Genomic DNA, 20,601 nt, shown 5'->3' with positions numbered 1-20,601 from the left:
CCTGACATTGGGCGATTTCAACTACCCTACCATTAACTGGGAAAACTACTTGAGCACAAACTCCCAGGCTCAGTGCTTCCTGGAATTTATCAACTCAAATGCCCTGGATCAGCTGGTAAACTCCCCTACCAGAGGCCACAACATATTGGACCTGGTCATCACCAACATGGGCGACAGGTGTTCTGTACCGGAGGTCAACCCGTCACTGGTTAGATCAGACCATAAACTTATCACCCTGGATGTCCACACCCCACCACCACTCCCAACCAAGGAAACCACAGTGAAAAACTTTTCTAAAGCAAACTTCACCTTACTTAAGGCAGAGGTGGTAAGTTTCACAGCCCCCATGCTAAAGGATAACACTGCCCAAGATGCAGAATCCTTTACAATTGCACTCTATGAGCACCTGTAAGGATGCATGGATCGGGCCATCCCTAGCAAGACCAAGACTCACTCCCCTAAGAGAAGGAAACCAGTCTGGTGGACCCCTGCCATAAACAGATTATACAACAGAAGGAGGAAACTAGTTCAGAAAAAAAGCAAATCCCAAGAAGGAAAGACATCCCTGATCAGTATCAGTAAGAAACTAAGGTCCCTCATAGAATTATCAAAGGTTAACTTCGAAAGAAAAATAGCCAAGGATTTGAAAGATAACCACAAAGCCTTCTTTAGCTATGTCAAGAATCTAAGTGGCAACTCGCAGATATGCTCTGAGCTAGTGCAAAATAGCACAAAATATACTGAACCTACTGATATTTGTCAACATCCTGGCAGATAGATTCAGTGCAAACTTCACCTCCTTCTCACCTTCAAAAGGGCCCACAACAATACCGGAAAAGTGTAATGTCCCAGAAATCACAGAAGCACAGGTGAAAACAGCCCTTTCAAAAGCCAAAAACACAGCATCAATGGGGCCAGATGGTGTCCCAGGCTGCATCTTGCACGAACTACAGAACGAACTAACCCCCCCACCTAAACACGCTGATCAACCTCAGCCTCTTCACAGGCTACATGTCCATAGAATGGTGCACAGCAACGGTTATTCCGATCCACAAAGGAGGGGCACAACTGACACTGGTAACTATCGCCCCATAAGCCTGACTAGCCTGGTCTGCAAGGCTATGGAGCGCATCATCATGGAACTCATTAACAAAGACATTGGAAACCTCAAAACACTTGACTCGACCCAGTTCAGCTTTGTTTAGGGCAGATCATGCCTAGTAAACCTGGTTGACTTCTTTGAGACGGTCACCAAGGCCATAGACGAGGGAAAGGTGGTTCACACAGCCTACCTTGATCTCGCCAAGGCGTTCAACACCATTCCTCATTCAGGTATTATAGAAAAACACACCAGCCTGAGCATAAACCCCTACGTCACAAGATGGGTTGCCAACTGGCTTACAGATAGAACACACACGGTAAGAAAAGCAGGCTCCAGGTCCGACTCTAAACCAGTCACAAGTGGTGTCCCGCAAGGCTTGGTTCTGGGACCCCTACTGTTCGGCATATATTTCTCAGAAGTACAGGCAAACACAGGACGACTATGGCTAACCAAGTTCACCGATGACTGCCATAACTGACTCTCCTGCTGACACGGACATCCTTCAAAAAGGCCTTACTGAGACAGACACCTGGTGTTAAAGTCATGGCCTCAAGCTAAATGCCAAAAAATGCATAGTCATCCTGTTTGGGAAAAAAAAAACACCCACGAATTACCACACAGACGGCAGCCCCCTTAATACAGAAGAGGTAATAAGAGATCTGGGGACCTAGGTAGATAGTAATCTCTCCTTTGACAATCATTTTGCCAAAGTAGTTAGGAAATCCTTCTATGTGGCCCATCTAATTACCAAGGGGTTCGCATCTAGAAATAAAGTGGTTATAGTGCCACTCTACTCGTCACTCATCAGACCCATCATAGAGTACAATGCCCCATTTGGGATGTACCTCACAAGACACTTCCAACAGCTGGAAAGACCACAAAAGCACCTCACCAAGAGGATTACTGGCCTCAAACATATGTCCTATGCAGCCTGACTGAAAAAACTCCAGCTGTACTCAGTGGCATATCGCTTACTCAGAGGTGAACTCAGAATTGATGGACATGCTCCACCTAAAGAAATCTAAGTCACTGCAAGCCACGCGCTCTAGTGAGCTAAACCTCGTTTACAATGTTCTGCAATCTTGGTAAGCTACAAACCATTAAAATTAGTCTCTACAGCAACTCTGGTTATTGCTCTTGTTACAGAATCCCAAAATTTAGAAACAACCCTTTCTATTCTTTGTTGCCCAAGTCATTGTGCTAAACTTTTTTGTGCTCTGGAAGGTGTTACCAAAAATATTTAACAGCAACATTTCTAAACTCAAGAATATTATCCAAATACTCCCTTATTAGCAATTTGCAGTTGTACCTCTTTTTGTTCTACGAGATTCCCTCTGAAATACTATAACATTAGTCATCCCGTCTAAGCAAGGCACAATTCCTTCCTAAGCCCGTATCTCTTTTTTTCTTATTTCTAACATGTTTTTAAATGCTACTTTATCCCACATACTAGCTATCCCTTCTGAAGAAATTTCTACAACTCTTAAAACTCTTCAATTAATTCCACTATCCATTCCTTAAGTTCCTCCCACTTGAACAGTTAAGCTGGAATACACAAGTGTCTCATTTTTACTTCCTTACCTTGCATCATTACCTTAGTTTTTATTAGTGCATGACCTGAAATAGTTATTGGGTGTGTCGCAAAGTGTTCAATTAAATACACCTGTTCAAGTGAAATATAATTTCTATCAAGTCTAGCGTGGTTATTCTACCTTGGAAAATAATATGCAAATTATGTCTGGGTTCTGACTCCTGAATTCATATCTTCCATATCGAACATTTTCACATATTTCTTCAGAAATCTACCCTTTTTTGTCTCTTACGTCTTCTCTTCTAGGTCTCCTTAATACATCCTCACCATTGCAAATCTGGTTCCAGTACACACCATAAACAATGCTACCTGTGGAAAACTTATTTCCACAACAGCAATTTTTAGATGGAATATACATGCATGCAAGTATAATCTTCCTCTCCTGCCAGTAGCCCTGTACTACCATAAATCTAACATTTTGTCTTTTTCCCTTCCTCTATCACTATTGGAGTCCTACTTGCAAACAAAATGAATACTCCTCTTTTCTACTGTTCCTGATATGCTATTGAATGCTCACCTGGAAATCCTCTCTCTGACAAATCCGCAGGTTCATTTCTATCCACATACATCTCCTACAACCTTGCTATTTGCATCCTAACTTCTTAACATAATTTAATACCCTTTTTTGTCTATATCTGCAATGTCATTTAAATTCCATGCTAATACGGACAGAGTATTTATTTATTTATTTGACATTTGTTTTCTAGGAAAGTCCAACTGGGTGAGTGCCCATTTTCTGCGGAGGCCCAGGGAGAAAACTCCCAGAGATAATTAGCATATTACATTAGTTTATTACGTGGCAACAATGAACAGTTTTACATACAAAAAAGAATATACAATAATGGATAGTACATCATTTTTATATATATTAGATGAAACATACTTGCACATTAATTACACACATTAGATATTACTAAGGAGATTATATACATGAGACAAGTGGTCTTTACAATTAAATGATTCAGATCAGTATGATTCGGCTTGACAGTTACTTTTTTGTTTATTATGATGTACTTAGTATACATATATTTTAGTACAATGTTGAGAGAGGAGAGGAATTACAGGCGAGGGAAAGTAGAAGACAGAAACTTATGTGTTTATTAGTAAAATGTGGGGTATGGATGGGGAAGCAAAAGGGAGAGAAAAGTTAGGGGACTGTATAGTGATAACAGTAGTATAAGACATAGGTAAAAGAGGCAAGAAATTATCAACTGTATAAAATATAATAATAAGATGGAGGGTAATGCTACTACAGTTACAAATTAAAGAGCTATTTGATTAACCTGGTGTAGAACATGAACAGAGCCATGTAAATAACCATTACAAGAGAAAGATATTACTCCCACCTATTATACATGACAGCTGTTCCGAATGTACAGTACCGACTTTTAGCTTACATGCACATATTAATGAGTGGCAGGCTGATCTCTTATGTAATTGTTTCTTCTCATCTCCATTTGAAACTATATCACATCTCCAGTGTTTTAACTTCAGTGAAAACAATCAAACTACTAAATATATTTTCAAAACACCCATCCCCTTTTAAAGAATGCAGAAAACAATGTACATTTTCAACAAAAGAAGTTTACCCTCCAGACGCAGCTGACCTAAATCTGTAACTAAAGCCATAGGGAATTATTTAATCTAGAAATAAGATTAGCCATGCTAAAGCAAATGTGCTCCCACTTAAACTAAATCCAACCCACTGTTTTCTTAACTTTATTCCTCTCCCAGATGGGAAAAACAGCTTAGATGCTTTCAGCAAACATTAACTTTTAGCCCTCAGGAAACGTGCACTGGATACCTTTAAATAAATAAATACATAAATTAAATTGTTCACTGATATATTAAACACATTAAAGTACTAATGCTGCTGGGGAGCCATCTGCCTGTATAACTCATTAATTTCCCACAGCATCAAACTTCATTTATATTTTAATTTCACTAGAACTTATACAATTCACTCAGTGGACACACAGTGTTCAGACTCTCAGGCTTAACTACCTGCACATGCAGATTTCTTGTCTCCAAATTGATAATGAAAATTTACAGATGCATGAACGGATCTTTGTAAATTTCATCAAGAACACACTGTTCAGCCCTGTCAGGAGCAATCGCCTTCACCCATTGACTTCTAATCTCCAAGTGAAAGCCTTTGACAATGGAAAAAATGTAAACAACTTTGCAAATATAAAAAAAATGAACTACCATTTGCCATGCTGTTTTTCAAATTTTCCATGCTATTCTTCACTTTTATCATATTTTTTAAGCCTCTATGCTTAAAACAAAGGGCATTAATCTAGATAGCCACCTCTAGAAAATCAAGATAATTTATATGCGAAATCTGGAAGGCAGGCCTAACTGACAAAATCACAATGCATTTGAAAAAAATGTGATCTTGAGTGAATTACAACATGAAAAACACATATGGAACAGGCAAGACTTCCCGCTTTTATTATCATGGATATCCACTTGGAAGGGTGACAGCAGAAGTTCCAAGAGTTAATAGTACAATAGAGCAGTACTATGATGAGCATCCAGAAGTTAGTTTATAGAACCCAAAGATATGTAATTAAGTTCACTGTAACAGACACAGTGATACAAAAGATGAAACAAAGCTTCAAGATGCAAAATGGAAAAAAGATTCTGACAATGTACTCTAAAGTTTTTCAATTACAATGGGCACAAGGTGAGGGATTCCCTAACTGGCAGAACCAAAGCAGCAAGTAAGGAAATGGGTGATCTAGTCTGCAAGAGTTCGAAAGGTAAAGAATACAAGATTTAACTAAAATTCCACAGTATTCTTTCAGCGCATTTGTTGGGCTGTCTTTTCACAATGCTGATTTACAGTTTAAAGTAAATTCCTTGCTACAGTTTTAACAAGTTACTTTTTACTCTTCATGTTTAGATGAAGTGCTGACCACACATTTACTTAAAACACTATACAACAATTCATCCTATACTGCAGAGTAATAAAATAATGGGGCCTCTGCTGAGCAAATGTTTTTGCTATGCTACTCTTACTACACTGTTACAGTGTTTGTTGTGAAAACAGCTGTGCTCCTGCTTTCTGCTGAAGCTTTTGCTTATCGGTTCCAATGAAAATGGGGCTAGGCAGCTTGCACATTACTGGTTAAACATAAGAGACAGGAAATTATTCTTTTGAGCTGGGATACAGGATCTGATTTGCTCAGAGATAGTAAGGCCTCATTAAGTTTAATTCTGTTGGCTGACAAAAAAGAAATTTCTATAAAATAAAATATCTGGAAGTGGGATCTTAAGAAAAAAGAAGGAGCAGACTACATAGAAAAAAATGGAATCTGTACGAACAATAGATGCAGAATAATGCCCAGAAGGAGGAGTGAGGTTTAAGGAAAACATATGCAATGTATAATGTATGTAAACAGTAAAATGTCAACCTGGTTCAATTTTTTTTCTATTACTGTATGTTTGCCTATGCCTGAAGTGATAATTTAATAATGGATGTAAACAGAAAAAAAAAAAAAACAAAAGAAAGAAAAAGCAAACAATACCTACATGCACGTTGAAAATGTTCTCACAGAGGTGTGAATCTGTTAGTGCTTTGTATTATTTGTGCTGCTTTTTACTTGCCACAGAAAAGGTAGCCTGTTCTCCCACTGAACGTATTTAAGACTTAATGTGGTTTAGCTGCTTTAGTCACCTGTGAAATTCTAAGTGACATCAATTTCTCCTGTCACGTAATTCATGCTGTAGCTTATTTTGAAAGGAATTAACCATGTACTACATTTCAGTGATTCAAACATCAATTTCAAATCAGGATCTTATCAAGAATCAAGGGATTTGCCATTTTATCCTTACCAACAGACAGTCGAGAGGGACTGGTTTCTCTACTGCATCCTTGGCTACGTGGAATCTTGCTTCGTTTTTGGGTACTTGGAGGATTAGCTAACACCCGCTGAACTCCACTATTGACTGTTGAAAGAGTGGTGGTACTTAAAACCCGGCCAGGAGAACCAGAGCGACTGCCAGCTGTAAGCAACATCAAAATAAATTAGTTGCGCTTTTCTTAATTTGATTTTTTTTTAAACAAGTAACATTTTTATTAAGTTACAAGAGAACAATTTAGTAACATGAGTGTAAACACAAGAACAATCACGATCACTCTGTGAAAACATTTTAGAATAAGATTTCAAAATACTGTAGTAACATCTGCATTACCTGCTGTGCAGTCTATTGGATTTTAATACAAAAATCAAAAATGTATTACTATATACATACAACACAAGATCATATTATATATAGTGTAGAATAATTCTAATTTATCTTCAGATGACACTGGATACTATTCTAGTAAAGGTACCCAAAATAGTGGCTGTATCTATAAAAAAAGTCTTCTACCTATTACATTTCACTTAATGTACACTGAAGGAGTAATAGGTTCATAGGTTTATACTAGGCTATCTGCCCTAAGGCATTTATAAGCCTAGCCCAGAGTTTTGTGGCTTACGCCACCCCTTATGTTAAAAAATACTGTGCCCATTAGTTTGTTGTGCCTCTGTCCAACAGTGACACAGAGATGATTCCCGGGGTAAACCTACGATCTCCCATCCACCGGTCAAGATTTCTCTTGAACAGAGCCAGCGAGGTGCTCTGCCTCACATGGACCGGGATTTTATTCCACAGCATAGGGAGTCTCTGGGTGACAAATCTATCCCTCCAGCATGTCCTATTTATATCCGTGCTAAGGTTTAAGTTGCTTGCTCTAGTGGATCTGGTAGATTTGGATTTTTTGTGGTGGAGCATGTCCATTAATTCCGGGTTGGACATGGCCTTGTATGTCAGGCACAGGTCACCTCTGAGCAGGCGGTATGCGACTGAATAGAGCTGGAGTTTCTTCAGTCTGGCAGCATATGACAGATTTTGGAGTCCCTTTATCAAAGTCACTTCCCTAAAATACTGTCACACAAAGTCCACTTCTTTAGCAGTTGCTGTTGGATCCTAACATAATAGTTTCCTTCACCTCCTGCATCATGTAACTCAGGTCTGCCACTATAGGAGATCCTTTCTGATTCCAAAATGCAGTTATTTTCTTAGCTTTCAACATGAGTAAATGGAGAAAAGCATACTCTGAATTCAGCATTGTGATATGTGTGTCGTACTCAAATAAATTATGCACTTAACTGAAATTCACCAGGTCATAAAGCATCACACAGTGCCTGTAATTTCACTCTGAGCATTTTCCTCAGAATAGTGTCCTGTGCTCCATGTGCTTCTGTTGCTTCATAGTGAAGCCATTGCCTTAGTAATTCCCTCCTTATCCCCTTATCAAATTCTTTATCAGTTTTTTTTTCTAAATTATCCCATATATCTGCCTGGAGCAAGGTTACAGGTAGATTAATTAAATGATCTGATTGCATTAATGCTGGAAGAAGTTTTGTTATGTCAGGTCCTTCACTTGTTAGCTCTCTAGAAATATCTCTTGGTCTCTTGGAAAGCTCCTCTAAATTCACTGTTAGTTACTGACAGACATTACCTAATACAGTAATTGGGCAAATTTTTAAGGAGTCAGTGGAAATGAGTGCTCTCTACATATAAAGATCTTATTTACCGTGGATAAAAAGCTGTGTCTATGGAAGAACATGTGAATGGCTGTACCCCGGGATTACCACAGCTAAAAGAGTCTGCCAGACCCATACTTTTAGTGAACTTTCTCAAAAAACTGCTTAATGGAGAAATAGCTAATAGCAAATGTTCTAGAAGAAGAGGTAACCTCTTCTCTTCCCCACACAATATTCCATTCCCTAGCCCACACGTTCAAATCCTGCTAAAACACCATTCATTTAGATTTTCATTTCTATTACCTAGTACTTGTTTTTTTAACAACCAACAGCTATAAACTTAGTAAAGCCTTGCCATGTCTAGGCAATTCAGTTTCCATATCCTGACTCAAAAAAAAAAATCCTGTGGTTCAAAATAAGGTCCTCCCCCAACATTTCTGTCAAAATATCTGAAGAAATGTATCCACTGAAGAATGTATCTCTTTCTTTACTGAAGAAATGTCCAAAAGTAGACCAGACAAACTTCATACTACTGTATCTGCTATACTTTATTTGTCTCAGAACAAATTCTTGCCAAACAGTTCATTCTTTTAGAGCTATTTCAATTCTATTATAACACAGCTAGACAGATGAACAGACTAAGGCATACTTATAGTCTAAGTGAGACATCACCCCTGAATGAAACATACTGTCCAGTTTAAATACTCTTTTCAACCAATGTTATTTTTAATGTCCTTGTGACTTGTTGTTTTGGTTTCTGTCTGTGTCATGAAAAAGTCCACGGTTATTTCATGCCCTTTTTTGGTCCTTGCTGTATGTATCTGAAGACTTCACAAAAGTCTCTCCACATCATCTTTGTGTCACTTGACCTGTCTGCATTTTATTTATTTAATTCTGCATCTGAAAGCTAAGAAAGTCAACTTCCTTTTTTTTCTATAACAGGATGCATTTACAGTACTGCCCACAGCTATACGTTATTAATATCTAAGCTGAACATAACTGTTCTTGCAAAGCAAGCATATTATTTTGAAAACTGCTGTTTGGCCTTGCACATTTCCTTTCACTGTACACACAGTATATTGGGGAAAAGCATTTTAATTTACAAAATATATATCAATATCCTGTAGAGAATTTTTTAAATCTGCCAATTCCTTACATTCCCATTACACAACCAGCATTTGCCATCTACCTGAGAAAAAGTCATATAAAGTCTGTGTGGGGTACAAAAATAAACATGTAAACACTTCCACACAAAAATCTAAACCTTCTAGACTTCTGTTTGGCTTCATTCAACTCCACTTTCCTTTCCTAGTAATTTGTTCCCAATACTTAGCTCCTTTGCTAATTTTCTCCAATATATTCCAGCTTGTCTTGCTTAATTTATTTCCCCTACTTGCAGTCATCGCTAATGGTTAAAATCTTCTTTCTCCATTCCATGTTAGCTTAGTTCTTAAAATACTTTAGTCTACTTATAAATATAATATTCTGTATGGTTACTATTTTCCTTTACTCATTTCCTCCAATGGAGCTCTGGCAGTCTGCAATGTAATTTCCAATAGGTGATTTTCAAACTTTTTGATATAATCAAATTATTTCCTCAAATTTCAAACAAATGTATACATTTCTGAAATCATAGGAGTTACTAAAAAAAAAATCTAAACAGCAAATTCTTCAGCACAAAAAAAAGTTATAGTGTAGTATTCTCTTTAGGCTAAGTGTTACATTTGATTTTATAAGTCACAGTAACTATTAAGTTTGTAACAATGTGTGTGTACACAACTTACAATATCTCAGCAACCAATAAAGATATAGACATACTTTGGCAGAACTTTTTTCATCCAGCCGAAAGCTTTCATATGAGGCAAAGAAGTTCTGTCTGTGGTACATGGTTGCTGAGATATTTAGAAAAACATGAGAATTATGACAATATAAATAAATATTATACAAAATTATTTCCCTACACTAGACAAAGATCAAATATCACTACAGATGTTTTTGCCACTGTGACAACTGTAAATCAGAATGTTTTAATACTTTGTATTTAGCATGGTTTTGGAATTAAAAGGTAAAAATGGTATCAAAACACAGCTGGTTACTATATAAAACTCAGATTTAATAAAACAATAAAATGTGCTTCTTCAGACTAGAATCACAAACAGAATAATTTATATATCTGTTACATGAATATTATTAACCAGTAGCATAACATTCATAATAAAACAATCATGAGGCAGAGTTAAAGTATTTGTTCATTTAGAGAGACCTCTAGCCTTCAAGGCTGGTCTTATAGAGGCTCTCTCATTTACGCCAGGGAACCTGTCTGCCTGCATGTTTATTATCCAAGACAGTTCACGTTCTTCTGTATAATTTCTGATATCTCCACCTCTCACATTGGGCCATATCAGCTCAATAACTCTAAAGTCAAATACATGTTGCTCTCCACACTCAATAAAATGTTTTCCAGTGCATTATGTTCCACATGCCTGTGCATGTTATAAATATGTTCTCTCATTCTTTCAAACTAATACCTATTGGTCTTGCCTATATAGAAACATTCACAGGCCCTGCATTTTATCAAATAAACCAAATTCCTACTACGGCAATCAGCTACTACCCTAAAATTTAATTTCTTCTGTGTAACTGGATGTATAAAATCAACCAGAGGATCTATATATCTGCAGAAGTTACATCTATAACACCTTCTCATAGACGGCACATCCATATTCCATTCATTCCACCCTCCTTTTTTGTAACATAACTGTCTCTTAAGAGACTTATTTCTGAAACAAAATCTCGGCTTATCGCCCACCAATGCATGGACATCTTGGTTGTTGTGTCTTTTCAGCTTTTCCCGGTTACGGGTCGCCACAGCGGAACTCCGGTCCGCTAATGATTGGTAGTTGATTTTTACGTGCCGAGTTACCAGCCCTGACGCACAACCTTCAATGGAGGTACGCCCATTCACGCATGTCTCCACGCAAAAGACGCTCTAGCTGAGAATCTAACCAGACAGCGTCTTACTGTGAGGTGACAACGCTACTGCAGCACCACCACCGCGGGTCCAGATATAAAATGGACCAATTATTCCTAATCACCTTCATAATGTCTGTTACATCTGAGTTATAAAACAACGTAATAGGAAGGGGTCCCCTTAGCCTGATTAATAGTTCTCTTTTTTGCCTCAACAGATCTATGTGAAAAATAAGGCTTCCCTATATTGCCCCTCTTCTTATATGTAAAGTCAGCAGCTTCTTCAATTTCTTTCTCTTTATATCCTCTGTCTAACAACTCCTGTCTAAAATTGGTCACATCTTTTTCAAAGAGGGCATCCTCATTATTTAATCTAGCTAGGCGCAAGCACTGGCCCTTAGCTACATTTTTAAAAACGTCTTGAATGCATACTATTGTGTTACAATAATGTATTTTTTCTACACTCTTTTCTAAAAAGAGTAGTAGTGAGGCGCCCCCTAGTGTCAGCCATAACTTTCACATCCAAGAAATCTAATTCCTTATCAGATATAGGCAATAGCCTAATACCAACCTATGAACCTATGAACTTCTGCAGATATATAGATCCTCTGGTTGATTTTATGCTTCCAGTTACACAGATGAAATAAAATTTTAGGGTAGTAGCTGATTGGCGTAGTAGGAATTTGGTTTATTTGGCAGAATGCAGGGCCTGTGAATGTTTCTATATAGGCAAGACCAATAGGTCGTTGAAAGAATGAGAGAACATATTTATAACATGCACAGGCAAAACATTTTGAGTGTGGAGATCAACATGTATTGGGCTTTAGAGTTATTGAGATGATACGGCCCAATGTGAGAGGTGCAGATATCAGAAATTATACAGAAGAACGTGAACTGTCTTAGATAATAAACATGCAGGCAGACAGGTTCCCTGGTATAAAAGAGAGAGCCTCTAAGACCAGCCTTGAAGGCTAGAGGTCTCTTTAAACAAACAATTACTTTAACTCTGCCCCCTGATTGTTTTATTATGAATGTTATGCTATTGGTTAATAATATACATGTAAAACAGGATGGAGTACTAGCACGGGTACTGGCAAACGGGCTGTTTCACCGCTTGTTTCCCTTAAGTTACTAAAGATTTAAATTTTTAAGGGCACCTCCGGATTCTGATCTGAAGAAGCATGTGTTACTACACGCGAAAGCGCTTATCTCTTTGTGTGCTGTACCTTCAATGGAAGACTCTGGATTTTACAAGTTGGATTTTCGAATCTTTATAGGATTGTTATAGGATTTTGTGCTGTGGTGAGTCTTCCAGTGTTTGGTTTCTTCACGTTTCTTCAATATTCATGTAACTGATACATAAATTGCTCTGTTTGTGAATCTAGTTGTCTGAAGACGCACATTTTATGTGTGAAAGCGCTTACCTTGTTTTATTAAATCTGAGTTTTATATAGTAACCAGCTGTGTTTGGTACCATTTTTTACCTTTGTTTCTTCACTGTGCTATTTGTACCATTGATTCTGAAGGATTCTTTTGTATTTCGTTATGGTTTTGGAATTATTAATGCAAAAATATGAAAAAGCAATACTTCATGCCTGGAAGTGTCAGTAGGATGTAACTGCAGAAACACGTGGACAGGTTACCTGGCTATACTGAGTTTAGGGCCTGCGCCCAAAATCCTACTCTCTCCTTATTTCTTGAATTCTCCCCCCTCCCATTTCAACATAATTTCTTTCCACTTTGATTTACTGTGTTTATTAGCCTTAACTTTGCAGCTCCAAATTATTCCATTAAATATGGTAACCCTAAAAAAACTTGTCCTAAGGGGAGCAACAACTTATACTACTAAACGTTTGCCTTCTCTCCTTAAATTTTTTCAAGTCTTTATGATCCTCAATTTCTCATCTGGTTGATCAAAATGCTTGTAGCTTGCTATCCACACCCATAATCAAGAGTTTCCAACTTTTCAGTTTTTGTATTATCTTCTGTTTCGTCTCTTCCCATGTATCCTTAGCTGCCATAAAGAATCCCTTTTAATTCGTATACCTAAAGTCTTTATCTTACCATGTTCCTCATAAACATGAGTATTGCTGAATCAATTAATGTGTAGGAACATAGTTTACCACTACAACCTTTGTTTTTGTCTTCATTAATGTTTATCCTGAAAAACCTGAAAATATCTCAAAATGTTCTTAAAAGGGATGTCCAGTACAGTGCTCCTCTGAACAGCTGTGCTTTGCACTCTCCATACTCAAGTAAATGAACATGCAATTATGTAAGGTTATAATTTGAATCCACCGAGTTCCAGTATCTTTTAAACAGTAACACGTCTGTACTTATCTATTACATGTCAAACAGGACTGGAAAGAAGTTGCAGAGATTGATGGTTTTGTCTTCTTCATGACACCAGCTCACTCAAGGTTCAGCCATGGTTATGAATATATTACTGACCTCAGTAAGACCCACAGAGACAGAAGTGGAGATCCTCTCACCATGATTCTGGAGGAGACAGGAAGTATGACAGATGCTCTACAGCAATATACCAACAGCAATAATGTAATGTTTCTTAAAATTCTAACAATACCGAATAATCATTCTGATGTTTTTCATTCTGTTAAAGATGATGATATGGGTGCAAAAGTGTGCGTTCAGGTCTCTTGAAGCACTCTCATCTATACAGAGCAGCAAATCATAGAAATGGAAGATCAAATGCAGATGTAGAACCTGAGGCTTTACTTGAAATAACTTAAGGCGATGCCTACAAGGGTTCGTTTAAGATCTCTTAGCAAAGTGGACAGAACTCCCATTGAACCAAATATTATTTATTTGACATTTGTTGACTGGGAAATGTCAGACTGGACAAAAACCCATTTTCAGCAGAGGCCAGGAGAGAAAAGCTCCAAATATATAACAAACTTAATTAAGTACACAATGAAGAAAAGTACATTTAAATTTCAACATTGATTGACTAAGTCACAGCATCAAATTAAGTAGGTAATAACATAATAAAACGAGACTTATCATATACAGTTAAGTTTCAGCAACAATAAAATAAAATAAATCAAGAGTAGTGAATACAGTAAACTGTCAGCAACTGATATATAAAAGATAACGAGACGGACTGTACAATAAGTCATAAGAATTATTTACACATCAGTTTAAGGCTGCACATAGTTAGGTGAAAAGGAAGGTAAAGAAGAAGCAGAATAGAATTAAGTACATTATTCCACAAGAAAACATATGTGAAATAATGGATAAGCATCTCTAGGTTAGCAATGAGAAAAGGGAATCCAGAGAAGAAAATGCAAAGTTTTGAATATAAGTAATAAAAAGGTGGTATTTGAGTAATTAGAACGGGGAGGATAAACTGAGTAGTAAACAGCTGGAGGATAGTAAAGATGAAAGAATTGAGGAAAAATAGGAGGAGAGGTAGTATACAAGTAGGATAGGGAGGGAGAGAGGAAGAAAAGAATTACTGACAGACAAGGCAGGGTTGAAAAATGGATTATGAAGATGTTAGATGGGGTGGAGGCGGGAACAAAGCCAGGAGTTACAGAGTCTTTCTTTTAATAGTTTTTTTGAAATTATGATTTGGTACGGATCTGATGTCTAAGGGGATCCTATTCCAGACAGAAGCCACTGTGCAACTGTATAAGCTGTGGGCTATGGATCTTATAGGTTTAAAGACATTCAAGAAAAGTTGGTCAGAGCTCCAGAGACAGCAGCTTTGGATACAGGAGGAAATGGCATATGTGATGGATGGACAGGTAGTAGGTTTATTAAATATAAAACGTGTAAGGGCTTGTTGGTAGAGGTGGAGATGGTGAGGTAGTTCAAGCCAGTTAAAGTTTTTTTTAGAGATAGGCAGTGTGAGCTGAAGGGATGATTGGCAGCAAAAATGGCAATTTTAGTGTAGCACAGTTCCATTTTAGTTTTTAGGGTGGACTGTATGTTGGTTAGAATGGGAGAGGTTTAGAGAAGAGTAAGACATAGGTATGCATTGGCTAGAGAGAGTCTGGAGTTGTTAGGAATGTTTAAGATCTGTAGAGCAAGTCAAGTTTCTGATGAGTTTATTTTACACAGTTTTGGATATGGAGATCAAACCTAGATTGATCATCGATAACACTAAATAGTTTGATGTGTGGCACTACTTCTAGCTAGGTATTATCAAGGATGTGATGATGTGATAGTAAAGGTTGACATGATGGGATTTCGTTTTTTGGAAGGAATAGCATTCATTTATTTTTTCTGGGGGGTTTAAGTAGAAGTTGGTTGTCATTTAGCCATCTTTCAAAAGAGTTAAAGGATTGCTGGGTAAAGGATTGGAAGTGTGACATATTGTAGAAGGAGCAGATGATAGTGGAGTCATCAGCATACTGTACAAGTGTGGATTGAGGACAAGATAAAAGGAGATTATTTATAAAGATGTTAAAGAGTATAGGACCAAGAATGGAGCCTTGGCGTATCCCCAAAATTAACTGTGAGGAATTGGGAATAGGAAGAAAGCCACTTAACTGATTGCTGTCGACTGGAAATGTAGCTGGAAAACCAGTTGAGAATAGGGTTGGAGAAACTGAAAGCAGACATATTGGAAAGAAGTTTAGTGTGGGATACTGCGTCAAAGGCTTTGGAGAGGTCAAGAAAGAGGAAGGAAGCAGTGGTTGTGCTGCAGAATGGGAAAAATCCATGTTGGGTAGGGGAGAGTAGATTTTCATGCAGAAGGCAATCTTGAAGTTGTTTGTGTATGCATTTTTTTGAGTATTTTGAAATGGGCAGTATAGCTAATAGGCCTGTAGTTTGTCAGTTTGGTACAGTTTCTCAATTTATGAAGTGGTATAACACAGAACTGTTTCCAGACGGAAGGGACTGCAGATTCTTGGATTGACCTGCTGATATGTATGCAGTTTACTGCAAGTTTTAAAAATTCAGTTGGTAGACTACCTACAGAGAGGGAACAGGGTTTAAGTTTAAACAGCAAAGATCTGAAAATGAGGCAGGGACAGGCTTTAGAGATAAAGCAGCATTATTATGGGGATGTGAGAGAGGTGGAGTTTGATTTGAGTTGTGTTGGTTTTGAGCTATAGTGATTATGGAGTCTATGAAGTAGGTCTTAAACTTTATGGCAGTTGCAAATGGTGAGTCATTAGGGCAAGGGTTTGGTATGCTGGCAGAACCAGAAGAAAAATCTTGTTAATGGCCACCCAGAATTTTTTAGGATTATTTTTTGGTGAATTTGTGCTTCAAGACAGTAGTCTCTTTTGCATTGTTGACCTGATTTTTGGTAAGTTCCAAAGTTGTTTGTAGGTTTGTAGCTGGCTGGGAGATTGAAATTTTAGCCAAGTTTTCCTTGCAGCATCTCTTTTGTGCATTATGGCTTGGGTAGAATGGGACAGCCAAGGTGCAAGGAGAGATTTCACTCTTCTTTTTCTGAGTGGAGATGGGATATTAAGAGTATTTAGGAATATGGAATTGAAATTTAGAACAGCATCTTGTAGTGGAAGGCTAAAGAGAAAGGATGAATTTATAGCTAGGAGTAACCTATTAAATATTTTAGGTTTAAAGTTGGTGAGACTGCGGCATTCTTTATTTGTATTGTACAGCCGGATGAAGTGTGTATCTTTGAACACAAATTGTGAGGTGGTCACTGACAGAATCAGGGAGTGTTTCTGGGTTATGATACAAACTAGGACTGGATACTGGGATCCAGTCTAGGATGCCACCTGTATGTCTGGATTTGTTGTAATGAGTACAGGAAGTTATAAGTTGAGTGTAATTGTGAAGATTACTACTTGAGGAAGGGAAGTCAGTGTTTAAGGTATTTCAGTTGAAGTTAACATCACCAAGAAATATAATTTCTTTGGAGATTGAGTTGGTGGTCCAGGAGAGAAAATTTTCCAAAAATGGGTATGTTATTACCTAGATGAATATACATATATATATATATATATATATATATATATATACACACACACACATATATATATATATATATATATATATATACACACACACACACATATGTGTGTATGGGTCTACTTCAGATTGCTGACATTTCAAAATGCCGACACCATATGACCGACAGTTTGAAACGCCAACAACCTAAAATAGTGCAAACTACTAAAAACAGTGTTGAGCAGGGGGGCAACCCCCCCTGCACCCCCCACACCCCCACTACTTAAATATTCTCACTCCGAGAATGGACTACAGTGCAGGGAAGGGAATCTCCGAGTTCTGCACTGTAGCGGGATCTCCGCTATTATATGTCGGTCTTTCAAATGTTTGGTTATATGGTGTCGGACATATGGGTGTCGAACATTTGAAATTTCGATCAAATGAAGGGCTCCCATATATATATATATATATATATATATATATATATATATATATATATATATTCCTGTAATACATAGTTTTTTTATGACTGTTTAGTTTGGAGTTGGCAATAATAATTTCGGCTGGATGACTGGGGGCCTAGTAGACAGCGAGAAGGAAAGAAGGTTAGAGTACAGTACAGCCACCACACAACCAGCTTTCTGTGTAGTCTGTCAGAATGGATAACATTATAGCCAGGTGGGAGTATTTCAGAATCAGTTATATGTGGTTTAAGCAAGGTTTCTGTAAGAATTGCTTATGTCAGGAGAGTAGACAGCAAAGCAAACCATGAGTGAAATTCACAGAATTTGTTAAGTAGACTACATAAGCTGATATAGGTAATAGATGCTTAGTAGGTGGTACAGTATTAGTGGATGTAAGGGGAAAAGGAGTTAGAATCATGTCTGGTAGGGACATTCAGACCAGAGTTGAGATGAATGTCTCCAAATAAGGAGAATTTTTAAAGCAAATGGTTAGAAAAGGTGATATGTACAATAGAGAGTGTTGTTTGAATTTTGCTAGGTGAAGACAATGGTGGGTACAGAGAAGTTTGTCTTTGTACATGAGAAAGTTGGGGAGATTAAAAAGATGAGGTGGAGGTGTGTCCGGGTAGTGTTTATCCGTGCTGTACAGTGGGTGGTTAAGTGTGGAGGGTGAGTTGATAGGTGAAATATTAACATGACAGCAGGTTAGTAGGGAGGGAATGGAGAAGTACATATAACAGGCATATTTAGGGGTGGACTGGGCAAGCAGAGTGGAAGATAAAAATAGGGAGAAAAATAGGGGGTAATAGAAAGGTACTGCAGTGTGTAAAACGTATGATAAAGTAGGTATTAAGGGTATGGTAAGGTTATTGTCTAAAGTGTGAAGTACAGCAGGGGTAGTACAAGAGTTTATAGTGTGTGTATATTATTGGCTCGATTACTATGTAGTAGGAAAAGGGAGGAAGTAGGGTAGAGGGAAGGACTAGTTGTCTGGTGAGTACTGATTGGATGAGGTAGATGGGATGAGGAGGAGAGTGACGGGGCAGAGGGTGGAGATTAGACAGTATAAACGTACAGTAAGTGGGGGCGGGTGAGATTTGGGGGTAGGTTAGAGGAGCGGAGTGAGGGCAAACAGAGTGGGCTGACCCAGTTGTAAATGGAGGTATTGTCTACAATAACAATCAGTAAGGATGTGCTGTTTTTTTAAAGCTTTTGATACTTAACTAAATGACAAAAATGTTATTGCCAATTTATTGCACAGATTGGATTTACTACAGATGGGAGTCTAGCAATACAGAAAACAGTGTTTTGTAAGTGGAAAAAATAAGAGCATCTAAAACCCAACAAGGGCACACACTAATAATGAAAAAAGAAAACAGTGCAAACTTAAGAAACCACTTTATTACCACTGGAATAGTGGATTCTCTCAGAAAACTAAGAGCTTTCACCAATCTCTTTGGCTTCATCAGAGTTACTGAGAGCAAACCACAACACCAAATAAATACACATTTAAATTCACCATCAACCAATCATTTATCCCACCATAAAATTACATAAATAATTCATAAATTACATAATTTCACCCTCCCAAATATTTAAATCAACTTTCATCCAAATATGTTTTCACAACAATTATAAAAACAAACCTATAAAACACATTTAAAATACAAAAACCATTACTTCTAAACTAATATATATCATATTATACTATATTAATTAATTCATAATTTATTGCACAATCCCTAAATACTTTCCGCTTTTTGTTTTAGGATAGGCATACTAGATATATTATTATTAAGACCTGGGGGGGGGGGGTAGTGGCATTCAATCCACCTCTATCACTAGGACTAATTTTGTCTATAACAAAAAAGATGAATTTTTTTTAAATTTTGACAAACCTTACTATGAGAATAAAGGACATTATGTTCATCCTTCCTCTTAATTGCTCTAATGTGTTCTGATATTCTATCCTTTAATCATCGGACTGTTTTGCCCACGTAGAAGCCTATATACTGTACATGTTGCAATGTATACCACCATTGTTGTATTACAGCAGCATCTACATGGGCAAGCTATCGTCCTCTCTTATCCTTGGAGAGAAACATAGGGCCCATCATTAATAAATGCACAATTTATGGACAGCAAAGGAAGGAACAGTAAACTGTGGCAACTCTGATGCATACGCCAGTGAGTTCCCATTTGAAAGAGCAATGGATGACACAGGATGAAAATGAGGAGAATGTGGCACAGGAAGATGCTATAGAATGCTCTATAGAATGCCTGCAGGAAATGGAGAACAAAATTGTGCCATTACTTTACAAGAAAATGAGCTAAGAGAAGAGTTGCTTGATTTAATAGAGATAGATATATTAAGATCAATAAAATAAATATACTGCAGAAGGTCAACAAAACCCAAAAAGTCAGAAGTCTGATAAAACAAATGAATATAATAATCAGGACTGTCCATAGAGATCCATGCAATATAACAGAAGTAAACAGGATATATTACTGTCCACCTTAATTAAAACAGATAAAATTCTACCACAACAACATAGGGTAGTAAGGGAAAGGAAGGGGAGAAATCGAACACCCTCATGGAAGTATCGGGTCTATAGCAGAACATCGAAGTTTTAAAACTTTGAATGTTCTAATATCGACCCATTTTGAGTGAACGCTAAAAACAGTGAAGCTGCAGAATACCGAATTCTTTCCTAGGGAAATAATTTGGTTGGCCGGTTCTGTGGCTTCACTATTTTCAGCGCTGTGGTGGAAAGTTATGGGTCGGGTTCAGTTAAGTGTGCGATTGTGTGGTCGCCAGGGTTAAGGCGCGGGTTAGGTGAGTAAGGGTTAGGGTGCAGGTTTCGGTGAGTTAAGGTTAGGTCGCGGGTTAGGTGAATTAGGGTTAGAGGCAGGTTAAGTGAGTTAGGGTTAGGGCGCGGGTTAGGTGAGTGTGCGATAGTGATGGACCTTAGGGTTAGGGTTAAGGTAAGTGGATAAATAGTAGTGTATGTACAGTTTAGTGTAGGGTTAGTTGTAGGATTA

At 37.6% G+C, this 20,601-nt stretch overlaps 1 protein-coding gene across 20 annotated transcripts in view; it reads right to left on the bottom strand.

Moving 5' to 3' along the window:
- CLASP2 (cytoplasmic linker associated protein 2) overlaps positions 1 to 20,601 on the bottom strand; it is a 7,203,062-nt gene that overhangs the window by 3,451,369 nt on the left and 3,731,092 nt on the right. For all 20 annotated transcript variants that reach the window (XM_044064956.1, XM_044064947.1, XM_044064955.1 and 17 more), the window contains one exon: positions 6,534 to 6,704. In XM_044064956.1, coding sequence (XP_043920891.1) covers positions 6,534 to 6,704 — 171 coding nt within the window. The remainder of the gene's footprint in view (positions 1 to 6,533; positions 6,705 to 20,601) is intronic.

This window comes from Protopterus annectens, chromosome 3.part0 (assembly GCF_019279795.1).
Source record: "Protopterus annectens isolate FY-2018-M chromosome 3.part0, PAN1.0, whole genome shotgun sequence".
In the NCBI taxonomy this organism is placed as follows: Eukaryota; Metazoa; Chordata; order Ceratodontiformes; family Protopteridae; genus Protopterus; species Protopterus annectens.
Note: the sequence above shows the minus strand (reverse complement) of the source record. Positions and strands in the feature narration are given on the sequence as shown.